At 36.2% G+C, this 19,998-nt stretch overlaps 2 protein-coding genes across 2 annotated transcripts; one reads left to right on the top strand and one right to left on the bottom strand.

Moving 5' to 3' along the window:
- Positions 1 to 644: 644 nt before the first annotated feature.
- Positions 645 to 8,410, bottom strand: LOC110416758 (Putative serine esterase family protein). The gene is made up of 16 exons (XM_021428829.2): positions 8,180 to 8,410; positions 7,370 to 7,754; positions 7,205 to 7,290; positions 6,563 to 6,717; positions 6,079 to 6,143; positions 5,712 to 5,906; positions 5,442 to 5,499; positions 4,627 to 4,872; positions 4,386 to 4,519; positions 3,338 to 3,527; positions 3,152 to 3,211; positions 2,820 to 3,074; positions 2,220 to 2,478; positions 1,931 to 2,136; positions 1,724 to 1,774; positions 645 to 1,525 (listed from the first exon to the last, which is right to left on the bottom strand). Exons 2-16 carry the CDS (start codon positions 7,543 to 7,545, stop codon positions 1,235 to 1,237), a joined length of 2,427 nt encoding a protein of 808 aa, XP_021284504.1. The 5' UTR covers positions 7,546 to 7,754; positions 8,180 to 8,410; the 3' UTR covers positions 645 to 1,234.
- A 7,731-nt stretch (positions 8,411 to 16,141) lies between these two features.
- LOC110416453 (amino acid permease 6-like) lies at positions 16,142 to 19,841 on the top strand. Its single transcript, XM_021428449.2, has 7 exons — positions 16,142 to 16,517; positions 16,636 to 16,869; positions 17,109 to 17,202; positions 17,345 to 17,559; positions 17,708 to 17,850; positions 18,948 to 19,175; positions 19,263 to 19,841. The coding sequence occupies exons 1-7, from the start codon at positions 16,406 to 16,408 to the stop codon at positions 19,686 to 19,688; spliced, it is 1,452 nt and encodes a 483-aa protein (XP_021284124.1). The 5' UTR covers positions 16,142 to 16,405; the 3' UTR covers positions 19,689 to 19,841.
- The last annotated feature ends 157 nt before the right edge of the window (positions 19,842 to 19,998 follow it).

Raw genomic sequence — 19,998 nt, 5'->3', positions numbered from 1 at the left:
ATCAGCATTGGTTCCATTAAAATATATTTACTGTTGTTACCTTTTTGGATTTTGCCAGAGGATTAGGTTGGATTGTTTCCATAACTAACTTATTAAGCAATTAAAATGAACCTTAAATCACACTTGAATGTTGACTGTTTAATTTCATTATAAAACGTATTTTCAAAAAATCATGTTTGTTTTAATTTTAATTTCATGATAAATGATTGGCTAATTGTTAATAAATAATTCAATATTTAAACTTTCTATTGTGTGTGAAATTCAAAATAAAATTCTCATAAGTCCCACACAATGAAGTGTTGAAATACAAAAACTGTTAAATATCTACTAACAAATTCACTAATTAGAATTGGAATATGTGACCCTGTTTTTCCTCATCACCCACGGCCCCCTTTTTCTTCACTTTAGTCTTGTTCGTTCTCTCTCACTACAAAGGGAGAACAAAGGAAAATTTCGAAGACTTTCAGGCCTGAATCTCATGGAAGTTTGACACAGAACTATAAGCCATCAATGCCATGCTCACCCTTTACACCTCTGTCTTTTTATGAGATTATTTAGGTTTGTCATCATATGGAAAATGCCTGCCTTGTAGCTTTTATGCAAGGAAATATTGCTTTGTATTTATTAGTAGAAAAAACCTAAAATAGTACAAATGCGATACCATTAGCAGCTGCAGAGGGGAATAAGTCAGCATAATATTCACATACGGTACAAAATGTCAACCTAAATTATAGTGCTGCACTCATTGTGTGCAGAATCCATTCCCCTGCTTCGGCTAGTTTACATGCATGATCATTCTCTCTGCTAGGAACCCAGTGATTGAGTAAAATCGTAATCGTAAATCTAACCTACTGGATTTACATTGCTAGTTTTCTAGACAATATCTACTGTAAAAACCTTGGCCGCTCTAACTTGAAATTGTATTCTGAGATATGCTAAGCCAACAACGCTCGTGTAAAGGGGAAAAATACTCGTCGAGATGAAGATACAACGTTTCAAAAGAAGCATCTTCAACCCAATAATTTACAGCGGCTACCATCTCAATGCATCTATCCACACGTCCAATGTGCAAGAATGTGGCTGCCATTCACACCCTACACCAAAAGCAAGGCCAGTGTTGCTCTGTGATGCTTGAAAACTAGAAACAGTGATCACAGGCTCTGCAATTGGCAACCTAACTAGATACCAGGCTTGAGAAGGTAAACCGACAGAAATCAGGGACTCCCACAATAATTTACTTAAATAGATCTGGGAATGACCACATTATGAACCGAGCAAAAAGATCTGACTCCAAAAACTCTATATGAGCAGCCCGTCCGATGAATGTGTTTAAGTTCCTGCCATATGAGGATGTGTCAAAGTTGACATCACAGCGCATGAACACCCGCTGCTCAGAGGTAGGGGCCCGTATCTGGTCCAAGCAGTCATTCAACATCTCCAAAAATGCTTTTCCCTTTTTGGAGTAGTCCATTGATGCTGCCCGGCATGACTCAATTCTGGCAGAATGATATGGAACATAACCATCCTGAAAGACGTCCTCTGTCAATAACCTTATGGGTAGAAGGATAACATTGAACATCCAATGAACCTTTAAATTATGCAGTTATTCTATTATCACTAAACAGTTCTAAATTAAACTCTTCAGTTTTCATCAAACTCACAAACAGCCCAATGACTGAAACTAGTTCAAGAAGACAAATAATCTGCAATAGGCATGGAATACCTGGGGTGAAGAGAGGAGGATTATATGCTTGAAATTTTCCAGTGTTTTTTGCTGCAAGAGGCAAAGAAACCGATTCAGAACTTCAGCGCTTGAAATAAGTTTTATATTTCTGACATGCCTTAAGCAAAATTTTCAATCAAGACAATAGAGGGTAATAAAAAGGGAAAACGGAAAACTCAAACCAGAAAGTGACTTTGTTCTTCATACCTTACAAAGTTTGTAGAAGAAAGTGTTACGGATATCTGGATCATCTGTAAAAGTGAGCTGATGAATGCATTGCGTACCCTTGAGCTTCTTCAAAAGCCACAGCCCAGAATTGAATAAAGAATTTGAACTGTATAGATATCCCAAGTGTGGACCAGATAGAGATACATATGTATGGAGGAATCTTAGGTAAGGTTCCATAGCACTCTCTGCAGAAAGAAATACACATTTCTAACAGACATTTCAAAATAGTAAAAATGGGAAACACAACTTCAAGGACAAGACCATCTACCCGCTAATGCTGTTCTAATTATGATGTTTCCAATAGAGTGCCCAACAAAACTAAGTTTGATATCTCTCAAGCGTCCTGATCTTGAAGCTTTATCCATTTTCTTTTTAACAAAAGAAATCACTTCATGTGCCAGCCTTAGTCCCATTTCTCTGAAGTCTCCAGATGTTTTCTCTTCATTTACCTCTGACATAAGAAACTCTATCTTGGGATCTATCAAAAGCCATTGATTCCGGACAAGCCGCAAATCCAGATGATGCCCCTATTTAGGATTAGACAAATTAACTAATTCACTCACTAATCTGCCACTAAAATGACAATGCTGAACATAACAAGGGTCATAATCATATAAACATCAAATAAGACTCCCTAGCTATCAAAACCATAAAAGAAAGAATAGGCTTTGCACTCTAAACTGATTGGCACATACCCATATCTTCAATTTTGGGAAGTCATAGTTTAAGTGCCCTTCAATGTGCATAAAATTACTTCAGGTGTTTATTAAAACATACTCAGAGTCAAATGATTCATTGGGAATAGACAAGATTGAATTAAGGCAACAAAACTACAACCCAAAGAACAAGCGTGGGAGAGCAAACTTGCCTGAAACCCATGGACAAAGACAACAATCTTCAAATCACGCCCATTTTGTGGGGCACTTGTATTTGATGGCCTTTTCCCAGCTTCAGAACTAAGACCAGTGTGTGAGGTTGCTGAATCCATTATGTCCAAATTCCTCAAGTATGAGTTATCACTAAAAGTGCGACGAGGTGCGTTCATCACACGTTCTATAATTACAATAGGAATTCCTGAAGGATCTCCAAATATTTGCATGTCTTGGATTGATCGATTGTTAATCTGTGTGCAAACAATCCTTGCTGGTAAACTAAGATATTTGGAACCAAGGACAATAAGCACTAAACACAAGAACTTACCCTCATTTGTGCAATACTTCGCCGATGAAGCTCAGCCCGCATAGCTGCTATCTGTGCAGGCTGCAATCCACAAGATCAGTTTTCCAAAATTAGAAACCAAGAAGTGAAAAACCATTGTTGCTCATTACCGAATACATAAGCCAAGAGCAACATATTTACACAATGAAAACATAAATGTTTATTTACATCATCAGTTAACTTCCACAAACTTGAACCCCTTTTATGCACAATTTGGTGGGAAGACTCATCAAAACCGCCATTTATATAATGATGAGGCATTTCAACCTTGGAGTATACCATCCATATTGACCATTCAGCTCTTCGATCCTTAGCCCATGCATCACGAAGGAATTCAAATATCTGTGTTTTGTTATCCCTGAGAAGAAATACAATTTCAACACCTTTAAGCACAGATACTAAAGCTATATTAAGAGGCTCAACACATCTTTTCTACTGATAGGTAGTTACTAGCTAGGGATAAAAAGATCAGTAAAGTCCAAATAAGTGGAGGTCCAAGCAAATATTTGGAGCCAAAGTAAATTGAAGGCATTGTTCCATTACATCATCCAGGAAAAGCTCCATAATTGGCCTCCTTAATTAGCAAGTTGATAATCCCAACAGCATCACAGGGTCACAACAAATGCCCTGACGCTATCCATATTACTTGAGATACGTCAAGGAACAGCATCAAACATGCTACAACAGCATAAATTTAACCAATAAATGCAGTCGGTAAACAGGTTCAAGCATGCAGTGTCCAAGTCAACCAGGGATATCAAATGTCCATAGAAAGAATTAGCTTTAAGATAAATTATGATTCAAGTGGAACTCTTTATTCAATAATCCAGAAAATCCTTTCTTTCAATTTGAAGGCTTTTTAAAAGCATCTATCATGGTTATAACATTTCATTTTTCAAACAAGAGGAAGCACTACAAATCCAACTTAAGATTCTACCAAAACACCACCCCATCCTTATCATGTGAGCTGAACCCAAGTGGCAAAGTTTCAATTGCTAGTATTACTGCATAGAATTTAAAAATGGTCACTATTTGGTACACATTTGTGTAACAAATTGATTGGTGCAAAACATAGGTAGCTGAATGTAATATTTTAAGATGATGAAAAAAACTCAGTGCTAATAAAGAGGAAACTGAGACTAACATGCCTCCAATATTTGAGAGAAAATGTCTAATGACAGCAGCTACAACTGGAAGTTAAAACGCATAAGCTAACCTGTGGAAATTCAGAAAAGTGTTCCATAAATATAACACTTGATCACCCGCTAGATGAAACATTTTAATTATATCTTCCTTGGATAAATTCTGGAGCAATCTATCACTTTGAAATTCTGATCTGCCATTTACTTGCTGTTAAAGAGAGGAAGCTATTATAATTTTAATCTATAAAAACTAAAAAACTATAGAAATGAAAAATAGGAATATGAGTGCACTGCTAGATAAAATAAAACAAGGACCTCAAGACCATTTTGTGGCTTGCCTTGTCCTGAAACTTCACCATCAGCAGTAACCTCATTTGCTTGAAGCAAGGTATCAAACAACTTCAAATCGTTCATTTTGGATGTAAATTCATTCAACTCAACAGCTTGGTTAATAGCATTGCCAAGTTTTTGTAGCTCTACAAGCAGTGTGTCACGAGCATTTAATAATGCCTTAACAAGCATGACCTGTTTCAGATCAGTAGAAGACCCTTCATCCAGCACCTGGTCAATCACATAATTGAACTATCAATACATAAATTATTGATTATCAAGGACATTATAAGATGAATTTCAACTATTTCCTAAGTAAATCCTCAAGAAGTTCTAATGATTTTTATCCCCCAAAAAAGAATTTTATTAAACCCACAATACTCAGAAATAAAACACAAAAAGGCTATATCTAACATTTTTATTTTAAATACAAGCCTCATGATATTCATAAATTCCAATCACTCCGATACACCCACAATTTCCACCACTCCAATGAATAAAGTAACCCCCAAAATAAGCACTTCATTTCTATGATTAACTGTAGGTCCTAAATTTCTCAGTCTCATGTGTACACCCTGTAGGCTAGATTCTGAGTTTATATTGTAGCCAGAAAACATTTATATGTGTGATATTCCCCAAAGCCACATTCTTTTTTCTGCAAATAGTGTTGGTGTATCACCCAAAATCACAGAACAAAACAAAACATAGACTATTGAATGTTTAGCCACAATCAAGCAGATGCACAAATAGACCAAGCTGTGAATAGGGGCAGGTTATTGTATATCAATATTCAAACAAACCTGAGTTGATCCATCAATACTTTCACCAGCAACATCATCAGTAGCAGTATAAGGAGCGCTGAAATAATTCAACTGGTCAAGTTACTTCAACATATCAACAGAGCACAATTTACTTAATAATTGAAACCACCCCTCTCCCTTTCTCTCATTTCCACCAAGAACCACCCTAAACCCCAAAACCAGGAACAAAAAAAGGTTCAAAAGGGGTAAAGAAAGGAACATGATGGGTGAGAAGGTTAGCCATTGTTGTTTCTAGAATCAGTGACAAACCTGGGTACCTTCGTTGCAGCCTTGCGAGAACCAGCTTTTAGCAGACTCATGTGAACACTTACATCAACAAGAACGGCATGAAATGCATCAAAATAAACAGGGCAATATGAATGCAGTCCTAAAAGAGCTTTAGGAGGGATTCGGAATTCATGGACAGCAGCAGGGCAACCATCAGGAGAAGCCTGAAACTCAAAACTGAATGCAGTGGATTCCAATCAATTTTGGGCATCTTCTTTTAACTCATGCAAAAGAAAATAATGAGAAATGAAACACACACGCATGCATGCACACCCACACAAACAACGAAAAAAAGTACCAACTTTAAATTTTGATCATGCAGTAATATGAAGACAGGACCTCAACTTACCCATTCTCCAATACATGAGCATACAGAAGCTCAAACTTCAAAATGACAGCTGAAGAGGAAGGACCCTGTCAGATAATGATCATCAGCACCATAATAGGACATAGAAATATTGACCTTTAATGTCTCAACAATAGCCAAACCACCCAAAGTAGAAAAGCTTCTATGCATGTCCTTTCTGAATACCAAAATTAATTGAAGAATAAATACTGATTAATATCATTACTTTCAAGAAAGCCCAATGTCATTTCTATTTTCCGTATGGTTGGAGTTGAGATTTTAGCATTTAATAAGGGCAAAAACTACAATCTCTCATAGACTAACATTAAGTGACGTATTTACTAATGAGGATGCTAGTCAGTGGCACCGGCGGTTTAGAGCCAAGTAAGTTCAGGCAATGTATGCAGTCAGCCCCCCGGCTAAAGGAGTGTGTAGTGCGTGGGTGTGGGTGTGGGTGTGTGCAGAGAGAGAGAGAGAGACTGCCTACCTCGTTTTCAGTAAGAGGTAGATCAAATGCAACCATGATGGATAAAAGAACATCCTGTCTAGCATATTTGATTCGAAAAGGCTGCGTTGCAAAACTGTTGTCTGTATCATCAATCCGCCATACGCCATATCCATCATCAGAACCAAAATTTGGAGCTGCAACATTTTCTGATCTTATTAAGAAAAAGTACTGTTTGAAAAGACCATTGCATTACACTTTGAGAGTATAGTAAATGAAAATTTTCAATAAGTAGGTGAAAACAACAAATAGTTTCAAACATATTCACCATTGAACAAGAAGAAAACCAATGGTCGAGTTTTAAAGGAAAATAAATTTGTTTACTTCAGTTGCATTATATAGCATATGCTTCTATCAGCAGTGGCACTTCCCAATTTTGTGAACTGCAAGGTTCCTGTTTAAGTCTCTCTAAAGGGACCAGTTTCAATACAAAATGCCAGAATGTAGCTACATTTCAAATGTTTTATAGGTTAATAATATATTCTTGACTAGAATAACAAATAATAATTTTTTTAAAAATTCATTTCTAACCTTAAGACAATTATCACATTGTTTTAGAAAGGAACGGAGGCAAATGAATAATGAGCATTAGAAGACAAGGCGACTATAATTTCAACAAATTACCTTCATATTGCACAACTCTCGCAGGTGTTGCTATAGAATCATGCTCATCATCATCCCATCTCATGGTAATCTTAAGTTGATACCATCTAAGCACGCAAAGAAATGTAAGAAGGATATGATGCACAATTCAAACAAACAAAAAAAAAATACAAAAACACCCCATACCCTTGCTGGAAAAGGTCAAGATTATGAAACCTATGGATGTAAATTGCAATCTCCTGGACAGTGTCCAACATGACCGCTGGCTGTACTTTAGCCAGGAGTGGCTTTGCATCTGGTAACTTCTTTGCTTGTCCACTTTTATTATTCAAGCCAATTAACCATCCAAGACGTCGTAACATATGGAATCAAGTATCCACAAAACTCGCATCCCTCTTTTATTTTTCACTCTTAAGTAACAACATCCAGCTTCCTGCTCAAAACCGCATTTTCTTGACTCCCATAGAATCATCCAAGAACAAGGCAACCACGCGTAAGACCAAGACTCTAAAGAACTTTCTTATACGATCCGCAGTCTTTAATTCCCCTTGTACAGAATAAATGCCAATGGCTGCAGACAAGGAATCATAACAAACAAACTTTAAAGAAAAATTATAATAATTCCGAAATTAGTAACCGCATAGTTTTCTCAGAACTTCAAAGTAGAATTACAATATGATAAATGTTAATGAAGCACTTAATTCTTTTGCATTAAAGGCAGCTATTTTATAACAACATCGCTGTTTAAACCTAGGTAATTAGTTTTTTTATACAAAAGAAAAAAAGAAAAAGACATTCTGAGATTATTAACAGAATCCAGCTATCTTTCTTCAAAATTAAACTGTGAAGTTAATTTACAACCTCAACAAATACAAAAAAAAAAAGCAAAAAGGACATGAAATGGATGATTGAATAAAAATAAATGCAAATAATTAAAAAAGCCAATGATGAGCCAAAAAAAAAAAGGTACGAGAAAGAAACAGAAGAAGGACAAACCTGGGCTCAGATCTGCAAATTTATTTTTTTGTGGGACAAAATCCGGAGCTAGGGTTTGCAGCTTTTTGGTGTTATAGCTACAGGGAAAAAAAAGAGGAGAGATTATTAAAGAAAAAGAAATGGAAATGGAAATGAAATAAAGATCTCGTGGAATACGGTGATCTTATTTTTGCATTTAAAAAAAAAAGGATGTTTTAAATTTCTCTTCTTTATGTTTGGTTTAGTCAATTTTACGATGATGTCCTCATTTAACGTGTTATTTTGGAGTTCCAAGTACACACACGACGCTGTCTTGCTTTGCGCCAAAATCTGTCCAACCAGACCAGACCGGAACGACCATAATAATAACACCAACAACGGCCCCTTCTCGTCAAACCTCGGTCTTGGTTCGGGTCGCCCCTCCGTCTATTTACCCTTTCCTTTTCAACTGAGTTAAGCCCATTATTACGATGTTAATTAGTTACTTATTTTAATTACAATCATGATTAAGACTTATTGTTCTTTACACAAAACAATTATTCTTATAATATAATTTCAAATTTTCATTTAAATGATTCAATTTAAATTTAATGTATTCATTATCCTATTCAAAATGTAAAATTTTTATTAAATAAATAAAATAATTAAAAATATCAAGGAGTAAAATATTTATTATTTTTAAAGTATTTTCATCCAAACTTGAATATTTAATTAGGTAACGGAACCTATAAATATTCACTTAAATTTTAAAATTATGATCTGAATTCGTACTCAAAAATTTTAAAAATTACTTATTAAATATACGTATCAATTAAATATTTAATTAAAATAAATTTAAAATTAATTGTATGTGTATAATTAATAAAAATTAAATGAATAAATTAAAGTTATTTTGTAAAAAATAAATTATGGTTTAAATTATATATATAACCACTAATAAATTTTAATAAATATTATACTAATTCAAAGAAATTTATAAATAAAAATTAAATAAAAATTATTATTTATAATTAAATTCGAATTGTATGTATCTTAAGATTATTATTCAAATATTATTTAAATTCTTTTTCAATAATAATTTCACTATTTGAATTATATTTGAAATCAATTATAAAATATTTTAATTTTTTTAATCAAGTCATATATTCTCGAGCATCTGATTATAAGATAGTTATTGACATCTCTACTTATACTTATAACAACCTATTTGTCATAAATTTGTCATCAAAATTAGTAAATGTAAAGTATTTAAGATCTCAGAGTATTTTGATATTGCACAGGCTTGAATTATGAGCCGGTGAGCTAGCATTATTTCACGTGATAACGGAGGTTTTTCTAAAAGCTGTTTCCAGTCAAAAAGAGAAGGGGGAGGAGCAAGGCTAGTGCTCGTATACGTGCCCAAGGGAGGAAATCAGGGCATTAAATTTGGTCATGATTGAAGGAAAGGCTAAAAAGCCAGAGCCATTCCAAGAAAACAATAATGAGCCGAAATGAAGATAGATGGGACAGTCACGTGTAGGATGTAACAAGGCTAGGGGACATTTCCAGGGTATTTGTCAAAAAGTTTAGAGCCCATTTTGGACCCAAATTCTGGCTAGGTGTCTAGGGTGGGCCAAACTCTCAAAATTTTGTCAAATGCTGAAATAATAATAATAATAATTCAGCTGGTACTTATTTTTCTCTGGACGGATCATGGCGGTCCATTGTGGGAATTACAGTCTGTGGCCTGAGGGGCGAGCCGACGTCTTACGGAAAAAGTGGGAATAAACAAAAAGGCAGGACTTCCCAGGATTCAAAGCAGGGTTTAGGGTTACTTAGAAATAAGAAAATACAAAGTGGGCTAAAGGCTTTACAGCTATGAGAATGGAGGCCATTTTCTTTTTGTCTCCATGGACCTTTTTGAATATATCATGGGCCAGGTAGGGTGGCTGGTTGGTTTCCATAGTCAACAGATTAATAACTACTAACAAGGTCAAAAATTTCAAGCTTTATAGATCAATTCCTGATTTAAGTAAGGAGATTATAATATATATATATATATATAATGTTGCGTGTGCGGTTAAGGGAAATTCAAGGGGGATCTTCTCATGTGGAAAAATTTGCCAGGGTCATGTTTAACATGTAATTTCTGTTCTCTTGACTCGTCAAAGAAGTTGCTAGCTACCACCGCTTGTTAAGTCATAGCACTAAGATATACCATGTGTTGAAAGACAACTTCCCAGACTGGTGTCTAGAATTAGGTCTGGAGCTGATTGGCTTCCACTTTCCTGAAGAATCAATGGAGAACAGGAAAGATGCCAAATGAGAGACAGGAGGATCATGTGTTTAGAAGCTGAAGCACCCGAGCTGAGGAGATGTGACAAATCATTTAGGCACAACCGTACTAAATAAAGGGAAAACAACAAAGCAAAAGCATCTGAATAATTGGTTTCATCTTATCCCACACTAATGTATTTTTAGTGCAATATCATCTCTAACTAGTCACCAAATTTCAAGTGGATGATCATGAGCAAAAGATTCTTCTTAATCGTTAGTGCTTCAGTCTAACGATCCTGACTGGGAATTTGTTCTTTCTTAGTTAAATTTTGATGTTCGCAAGCAATACAAAAGAATAATAGTCTTTCCGCACCGCGTTGGCATCTCATCTCCCTCCTCATTCACAATCATTCATTTAAAGCAATTTTTGATTAACCATGCAACTAAGAATGCTCCTATACATATCCAAAAAGGATAAGTTACGATTTAATCGCTCAAGTCGACAATTTTAAAATCGGATTATAAACTATTCATGTAAGATCGATTTTAAAAACTTGAATCATAAATCACCAATCAAGTTACAAAATCGATTTAAATTAATGAATTCTAGATCACCCGTGAGTGATCATATTGCTAACTTCTAATGTCTAGGGAACTCCCTGTTAACTTAGATGTCGTTTGGCACAAATTTTAGCACGATGAAGTGCTTCTCCCACTACACTAGACTAGGGGCCAGTGACAATCGGGGTAAAAAGAGGGTATCCCTCCCTTGGCACCAGGATGCCAAGCTGTCTTTAAATGAAAATCAAACGTGCAATAGATTGATAGTTAGAATGGCATAAAGCATATTTGAATTATGACAAAAAAAAAAAGGAAAGGTTGATAACATAATTCAGACATGTAGGTCATTCCCCAAACGTGGTCCGTTGCTAATATTATTGATTAAAAAAATTACCCAAATAAAAAAAAGTTAATGTTTTGAGGAAAAACACATGAAAAGTTCTTCTTTTTTTTTTTTACTTTAAGTCTTTAGTTTTATTAATCAATTATTCATGAAGTACCTGATTAGTTAATCTTTGAACCATTTCCCGGCATTCAATACACTCCCACAAGGCGCATATATAATTAAATTAAATATATATACTTCAAAAGTAATATTCAACATTTCAAAACAATCCACTTTGATTGTACATAACTATCATTATAACTTGTAAATATGAAACTTAAACACGATCTCAAGCCTTACATTGGCCAAACATTAAACATTGTATCAAGCATATGAAAAATCAACAATTGATGACTCGATCAATGAAGTAATATAGGAACAAAAACCTTAACCAACTGAGTGCCCCGACAATCACCTATCAAAGAGTGACTCTCCATGGATGCCAATTCAAAATCTATTGATCTGAAATAAAATATAATTTATGTGTGGTGAGATATAAAATCTCAATGAGCGGAAAAGGGGAGGGAGAACAAACTACACAAAAGAGTATTTGCAAACATAATTTATATCAAATATGCACATTTCCTCAAATCATTGCTCAAACATCCACACAATTCTTAGACCTTGGGACACATCATAGTCCTATAAACCTCCCGGTTGTTAAGAGAGATAAACTAATCATGAACGAACTCAAAATCTATTGGTGCATTTTCAAAATAAAAAGTTATCTCTGCAAATGAAAAACAATCCTAACTCAAGGTTATGTCACGTAGTATAACATAGTGTGACTAAATCACAAGATAATCATTCCAAACATACTAAGAGGCATGTGATTCTAATTACAATTCAAATTCTAACTCACAAGCCAAATAATAAAAAATTCAAAACATACTATGAGCAAGTAATTTCAATTATCAAGTTCTCAAAACATGCTAAGGCATGTATCTCATACATCAATCACAATTTCAAACTCGATTCACATTTTGAAGAGCAAAAGCATTGAAAGTTTTGTTTCTCACAAAATCAGTTTTATACATATATAGGTATACATATATTTCATATACACTTCCAAAACCATATTCAAAACATGGTATCAATCATCATTCATTCCACAATCTCATGTTTTCATCACAAGCATTCCTAATGCTATTCCAAACATGCTTTCGTATTTATATGTCAAAATACTTTCAAAATACCATAAACACTCACCTATTCAAAGCGTGCCTTTTACTCTAGCACCTTTTGACGAAGACTCGAGCTCTCCAAAATATCAACTTCTTCGAGAGCACTTATCCATAATTAATCTATTGTTAATACCTTGTTCTTTAGACAAAACCTTCACCAATAATCATTAATACTTACACTAACTTCATTACTTAGCCTTAAATCTGATAATCGTTAGCTAAAATTTCTAACCTAATTATAAATTATATTAGAACTAGTTATTGACTTGAGTAATTTTATCTTGAAGAGCTTAAGAGTATCAAAATTACTTCAAAAATTTAAATTTAGAGAGTGAAACGAATTTTTTGTAACCTATAAGTTATGAAAATCAAAATTACAAATTTAGATGTTTCGAACGAGAAAACTTTACTTCTAGAAGTTTTTAGAATTGAAAATAGAGCTTAAGTATAGTTTTTTTTTAAGACTTAAAATCTTATAATATGAAATTATTCAATTTATTTTATATAAAATAACTATTAATTTAAAATTAATCCAAAACTCGACCTTTCTGTCCAAGAGAGATCATTAATAAATGTCTAAAATCATTAATCATACTAAAAATATGATTCTAAAAAATTTTGAACCATAAATCACGAGACCTCGATCCAAATCTATGGACCCCAGACAATCCTTCCTTGAACCATTGCACACCTCTGACGTCCTAAAAACTCTTTATTGACTTAGACCTGAGGAGACTAGAATGTCACTTAGAATGACATAAAGCAGATGTGAACTAAGGGAAAAAAAAAGGAGAAATTGATAACAGAGTCGAGACAGGTCATTACCCAAGCGTGGTCCCTTGCTAATATTATTGATTCAAAAGGAAAACAAATGAAAAAAAGTTGATGTTCTGAATGGAAATCCATGGAAAATTAGTTCATTTTTTACGTTAAATCTTTAGCTTTGTAATTAACCACTGGGTTAGAAATGGTTAGAGTGCAGGCTTGTGACCACAACAAAGTTGCAGTCAAAATCCAAGAATGGCACGTCTCAGTTAAAGGGACCCATCTGTCTTGTTTTTCTTTTAGTTGCCATCCTTTATTCAGGAAAGCCATGAGCTGCTGGAGATAAGATACGCTCAAAACAGGACTCGTGGGCTGCTCCAGACGAAGTCCTACACACATGGCGTCCTTTTAAGCTTATTCATTGTTCTTTGTCCCCTAATCTTTTACACCCTCCACCCCCTACCATCTATCTCTTCATTCATTATTCAGGACTCGCTTATTTTTCTTTTTTGAGGTTTACTTTCCGTTCATTTCTAGTCCAATTCTTTGCAATTGGAGAGCTGTCAATGTTGAAAATTTGGGGAATATCGTTGTATTCAGGTGTCTGTCTATAATTGTTCCATTAAACTATAATGACACTTTGCCTGCGCATAAAAAGTCTCGCATTTATGCGTGGAAAGTACAGGTTAATTAGATGAATGAATGTGACATGTAACAATGCCAATTATTACTCTTTTAAGTGCTGAAAGGCGGTAAGCAACAAGCTGAGAAGGGATAAGTGTACAAAGCAAACTTCTGCTTCTTGATTTTCAGAATCTTCATCAATGCATCGTTTACTCTTTCCAGGATTTATCTCATGTTTTGTACATGAACCTGGCAGGTTTAGTTCAAGTCCAACATCCCATGACCATGATCAAGTACCAAAAAACTTCACGTTTCTATTCTAGCAGTCAATGCAAGATGAAAGAAATGACTCAACCGAGTCAACCCCATCTCAGCCTCGTGAATCCAAATTCTATTTCACTCAACGAACTGCTCAATAATTGAACTTCCAAGTCCCATGCTCACGTATGCAACACCATATAAAGGAGTCGTTCCTCACATGTGAACACGAAAAACAAATCAGAAAGGGCGGAGAAAGAAAACAAAAGAAAAGACCTCTGCTTCACATCTTGTCCAAGGCCAAGGCCAAATCTGAACAAAAATGGTTAGCAACAAGACGCGGCTACCAGTGACACGTAACATATTCCAACCAATAGTACAAATTTTCCTCTGCATTTTCCTCTGTTAACTTGCCAACTTGGAGAGAAAGCAAGGAAACCATTGAGTCAATAATAACAGGCTATCATTATCTGATTAATTTCGCATCATTTATTTAATATCTGGTTTCGAAAGCATTGTTGTCCCTTTGCAGAATATTTTCTATATTTCGACACGTTAATTAAATCTCACCTACAGTCTCTAGCGTATGGTTTTTAATGTCTTATTTTGTCCTGGTTCTTCGACGTGGATGTTTCTGCTCTTCGATCCTTTCGTTTAGCCTTTCAGCTTTGATTATCTAGAACAACCATACGCCAAGTAATTAAACCAAAGTACCGACCAAGTCCTCAGATAATGAATGTTTATTGACCCTTTTGTGCCATAGTACAAGGTTGAATTCCCATTCAGTCATCAAACCTGTCATTTGGGTTTGCATGTTGTCCCAAATTAACCAAGTTTTCAAACCCAAACCAGAGCCAATGTGTTCATAGTCAAAAACTATCCGGGGTTAGGGAGTAGGGGAATTGACCAGTTAGGACTGCTGTACTGTACAATATATCAGAACAAGTTACTATGATTGTAAACCTGCCGTTGCGGAAGAAGTCAGATTATCACTGTAGGGGATGCAAGGGGAGGCCAGAGTGTTCAAAGTGTTGTCACCTATGAAATTTAAAAGCCGCTCCATTATCTAAAGAACAAAAGTCATGGAACTTATAATTATCAAAGCACGGTTCACGGTTGAGCTATAAGGTTGCCAAATTCCATGGCTAATGTGCGCAAAGGCTTGGTGTATACTTAATTATATTGGCATGTTTGGAAAAGAGACCAATATAAAATAAAGCCAAAAATGTTCTATTGGATCCAAGATATATGAAAAGATAACATCGTTTACTCCCTCCAACATTGGGGCCGACTCTCTTGTACAATAATTAAGAGTGATAATCGATGCACTGGCTAGGAATCACTAGTTCAACTCAATAAGTTTAGCTTTATTATTATTTTGTTCTTGCAATCTTCATGAACCATTGATTCAATTCTTAAACTTTGTAGTCGTGGAATGTTTAGAATTTATTAAAACAAGTCGGTTCGTAAAGCGAATTGTGAAACCTACTATAATTATCATTTTTAGATCACTTGGAAGTCAAGGTGTAGCGTGATTCACCAAAAACCTCATCAAAGCATCCATTACCATTACTTTTGAGCACTTAAAGCATAAAAATGATCTTCGCCTGCATCTGATACCCGCCAACGCCGCATCTGGAGGGGTCAATCAAATTTCTAATTACGTGTCTTCCTCAGTGTCTTGGGGAAAAGTTGATGGAACTCTAAACCCAAAATTAGCAGGGAACCGACTAAGCAAAGGAAGGTGCAAGGAGGGGGAAGGAAGTGGCATAGTCAAAGTCGAAATATCACAATGGATGGCTACCATGTAAAACATATTCCCCAAAACCAAGGTGTGGGGACCGCGCGTTGTGAGAAGACCCCGAAAGCACGAACGACGGCCATCGATTGTGCCCAAAAACCTGTTAATTTCCACTCCCACGCTCCAACCAAGCCCTATATATGCTCGCGCCTCTGTAAACTCTGTATCATTTCCTCATAGGCTCAAGCCAGCTTTATTTTCCTTTCCTCTCCTATCCTATATACTTTTCCCATAGCGCTTCATTCATAATTTCTAGACTACCCTGTTTCGACATTTGCCACAAACCAACGCTGCCATTTGACCTTTGCCTCCAACTTTCTACTTTCTTTATTACTGCCCCACAAAAACATTGTCTTGTCTTCATTAACTATTTTAGCTTGAACAGTTCAGAGAGTTTGAGAAAAGAGAGAGGGATGGCCAGAGAGATGCAAAAGACCAGCATGTTCATTGAGCAAAACCCTGGAGATTATGAGAATGGTGATATCCAGAAGAACTTGGATGATGATGGTCGAGTCAAGAGAACTGGTAGTTATTCCCCCCCGCAATGCCTATTATCCTTCTTTGCATGTATTTTTTTTTCTCTGTCAATGTTTTATGGGGGTTATAAATTTTTCTTTGATGTGGCGTTGGTTTTGATTTGAAGGGACTTGGCTTACTGCAAGTGCTCATATTATTACTGCTGTAATTGGCTCTGGAGTGCTGTCTCTTGCATGGGCTATCGCCCAGTTGGGATGGGTGGCTGGACCAGCTGTTCTTATGGCTTTCTCCTTCATCACCTACTTCACCTCCAGCCTTCTTGCTGATTGCTATAGGGCTCCTGACCCTGTCCATGGAAAGAGAAACTACACCTACATGGATGTTGTTAGAGCTTACTTAGGTACTAATATCAGCAGTCCATCTTCACATTAATACCATAAGTGATTGTTTGCGGTGTCTGATTTATGCTCCTACCTCTTTAACTTGTTTAAAGTTCCAAGAAAATATATTTTATAGAGAAATTACTTCCTTCCCCATGTAGATATTTCTATTCAATATCCAAAATTCAACTGTGTTTGACAGGATGATTAATGAAACAGCAAATTCAATGCTTCTGTTTTTTTCATTTTCCTTTTCCAGGAGGAAGAAAAGTCCAGCTATGTGGATTGGCTCAGTATGGAAATCTTATTGGCGTAACCATTGGTTACACTATCACAGCATCAATTAGCATGGTGTAAGCATAGTCAACAGAACTGACTTTGAAACTTTGAAATTCTCTTACTTATAAACTACTCTTTTTGACTAATGCATTGAAATTTACAGTGACGATGATTTTATAATTGTTCTTTTGTTGTCTGCCGTTCCATTGTTATCAGGGCCGTCAAAAGGTCAAATTGCTTCCACAAGCACGGCCATCATGTGAAGTGCCAAACCTCAAACTACCCTTTCATGGTCATCTTCGCTTGCATCCAGATCGTTCTCAGCCAAATACCAAACTTCCACAAGCTTTCATGGCTCTCAATTCTCGCGGCCATCATGTCTTTTGCTTATTCTTCCATTGGCCTTGGACTCTCCATAGCCAAAGTTGCAGGTAACAGAGAGAAAGATAGAAAAAGCTCGCATATCCACATAAACAAAAAAACAAAATTATTAATTAATTTCGTTTCTGTCTATTCAGTTCGATTGAGTGGCTTGAATTTCATCTAAACCTAATTTGTTTCCGTGAACTTAACATCAAGGTGGGGGACATGTAAGGACAAGCTTAACTGGAGTGACAGTAGGCGTGGACGTGTCAGGATCTGAAAAGGTTTGGAGGACATTCCAAGCTATCGGGGACATTGCGTTTGCCTATGCCTACTCCACCGTCCTCATTGAGATTCAGGCAAGTATTCTTCCATCATCACACATTAATTAATTTATTTAACTTTAAACACACACACACACACACACACACACACACACATATATGATATTTTTACACACTTGTATATATTTTTGCACGTATAGTATGCAAGTAGGTATATGTATTAATGGTGCTGGTATGTAGGTAGCATGGTAGGTTTATGCATAACATTAGTACAGTATATACTTCAAGAAAAAATGGTAATGAACAAGATCATGTGATGAATGCATGGAGGTTGAGATGTGTGCCTGATTAAATGTCGGCATGAAATGGTGGTTGTTTACCCTAATTTTTTTTCCCCAGATTCCTGCACATAAAGAACAAGTACAACCCTTCAAAAATGAAAGGATTGTTGTTAGGTATTTTGATTAGTTTATGGGGTGTATCCAAGAACGTAGCATGTGAAATTATACGTGTAAGAATCTTTAAAAGATATATAGTAACAAAAAACAAAGGGAGGCTTGGAATGTGTAATAAAAAGGGTCACCTAAAGCATGAAAGCTGCCTTTCTTTCGGTGGCGGTCCTGAGATGTGGGGGCCAGTGGTAGTAGGAATTAGGAAAGGCAAGTTACGTTTTCAGCTTGAATTTTTCAGCCGTTGGGATGAATGTTCAGAGATGGAGGGCTGTGGGGGGAAAAAATATATAATAATATAAATATAATAATAAATCAAAGAAGTTTGTCGAACGAACAGGAAGAGTTACTGTAGAACGGCGAGGTACTAAGATTCCAATGGACCACAAATCTGGTGGACCACAATTGTTTTCAGAACTTGGGCCACTGATTCTGTTGGCTTTTTTACCAAAAGGAAGAAGTTGCAGCCCCATTTGTACTCTCTCCAATTCGATCTTTCCTTGCCCACCATCGTTTGAAAAGTGTGCTATCAATTACCATGAACAGTATTACAGCCGATTGTGACGTCCAATCTAGTTCATCTCATCTTAAAAACGAATCACCTTTTTCTGAAGTGCAGCCTCTCGATTCGTCGCAATAGATAGGAACTAGTACTTCCGTTGGTAAAACAACCATTTTATTATTGCTGGTGTAGCTGAGAAATATGGGACTTTATGATGGCAGGACACGATCAAATCGAGCCCACCAGAGAACAAGTCCATGAAGAGAGCAACTAGCATTGGTGTATCAACAACTACTTTGTTCTATGTCCTTTGCGGCCTTGTTGGTTATGCAGCATTCGGAAACGATGCACCAGGAAATTTCCTGACCGGGTTCGGTTTCTATGAACCCTTTTGGATGATTGACTTTGCTAACGTCTGCATTGCCGTCCATCTTATTGGTGCATACCAGGTAATGCCTACAATCCTTGGAACATGTACCTCTGAAACAAGTTCACTGCTATTCACCTTTGCTTAAACTTGATTGACATGCATCCAGGTTTTCTGCCAACCGGTGTTCGGGTTCGTCGAGGGGTGGTGCGCCAGACACTGGCCCGACAACAAGTTCATTACAAGTGAACATGCTGTTGATGTTCCATTCTACGGTATCTACTATATCAACTTCTTCAGGTTGGTGTGGAGGACAGCGTTCGTTATTGTGACCGCCGTGACAGCCATGATATTCCCCTTCTTCAACGACTTCTTAGGTCTTATCGGAGCAGCCTCGTTTTGGCCACTGACAGTCTACTTCCCCATCGAGATGCACATTGCACAAACGAAAATGCCCAAGTACTCGTTCAGGTGGATGTGGCTGAAGATTCTGAGCTGGGCCTGCTTGATAGTATCGCTCATTGCTGCAGCTGGATCTATTCAAGGACTGGCGCAAAGCCTCAAGGCATACAAGCCCTTTCAGACTCAGGAATGATATTCCTCACCCACAGCCTTACTCTCTCAAAGATGTAAAATTTTTCAATAAGAAAGAATTTGTGCAAACTGTCATTTGTTCTGTGTTGCAAATGCAAATCTGCTTGTAATGTGTTCCCTACTGAAAAAGAATGCTAAGACAAAATTTCTGCCATGGTGCTACCAGACTCTTGATAGCAAAAGCAGTTTTAAAGCACCATCCAAATGGGTGAGTGATCTAGCAAAGTCAACGATTCACGACATTTATCTCATTAACTAATAAGTTTTATATCAAGTAAATTCAACATCATATTAAAAATAGTATTTTAATT

The sequence above is a fragment of the Theobroma umbraticum genome, unplaced genomic scaffold (assembly GCF_002168275.2).
Source record: "Theobroma umbraticum cultivar Fairchild unplaced genomic scaffold, ASM216827v3 scaffold_51.0, whole genome shotgun sequence".
Taxonomy (NCBI): domain Eukaryota; kingdom Viridiplantae; phylum Streptophyta; class Magnoliopsida; order Malvales; family Malvaceae; genus Theobroma; species Theobroma umbraticum.
Note: the sequence above shows the minus strand (reverse complement) of the source record. Positions and strands in the feature narration are given on the sequence as shown.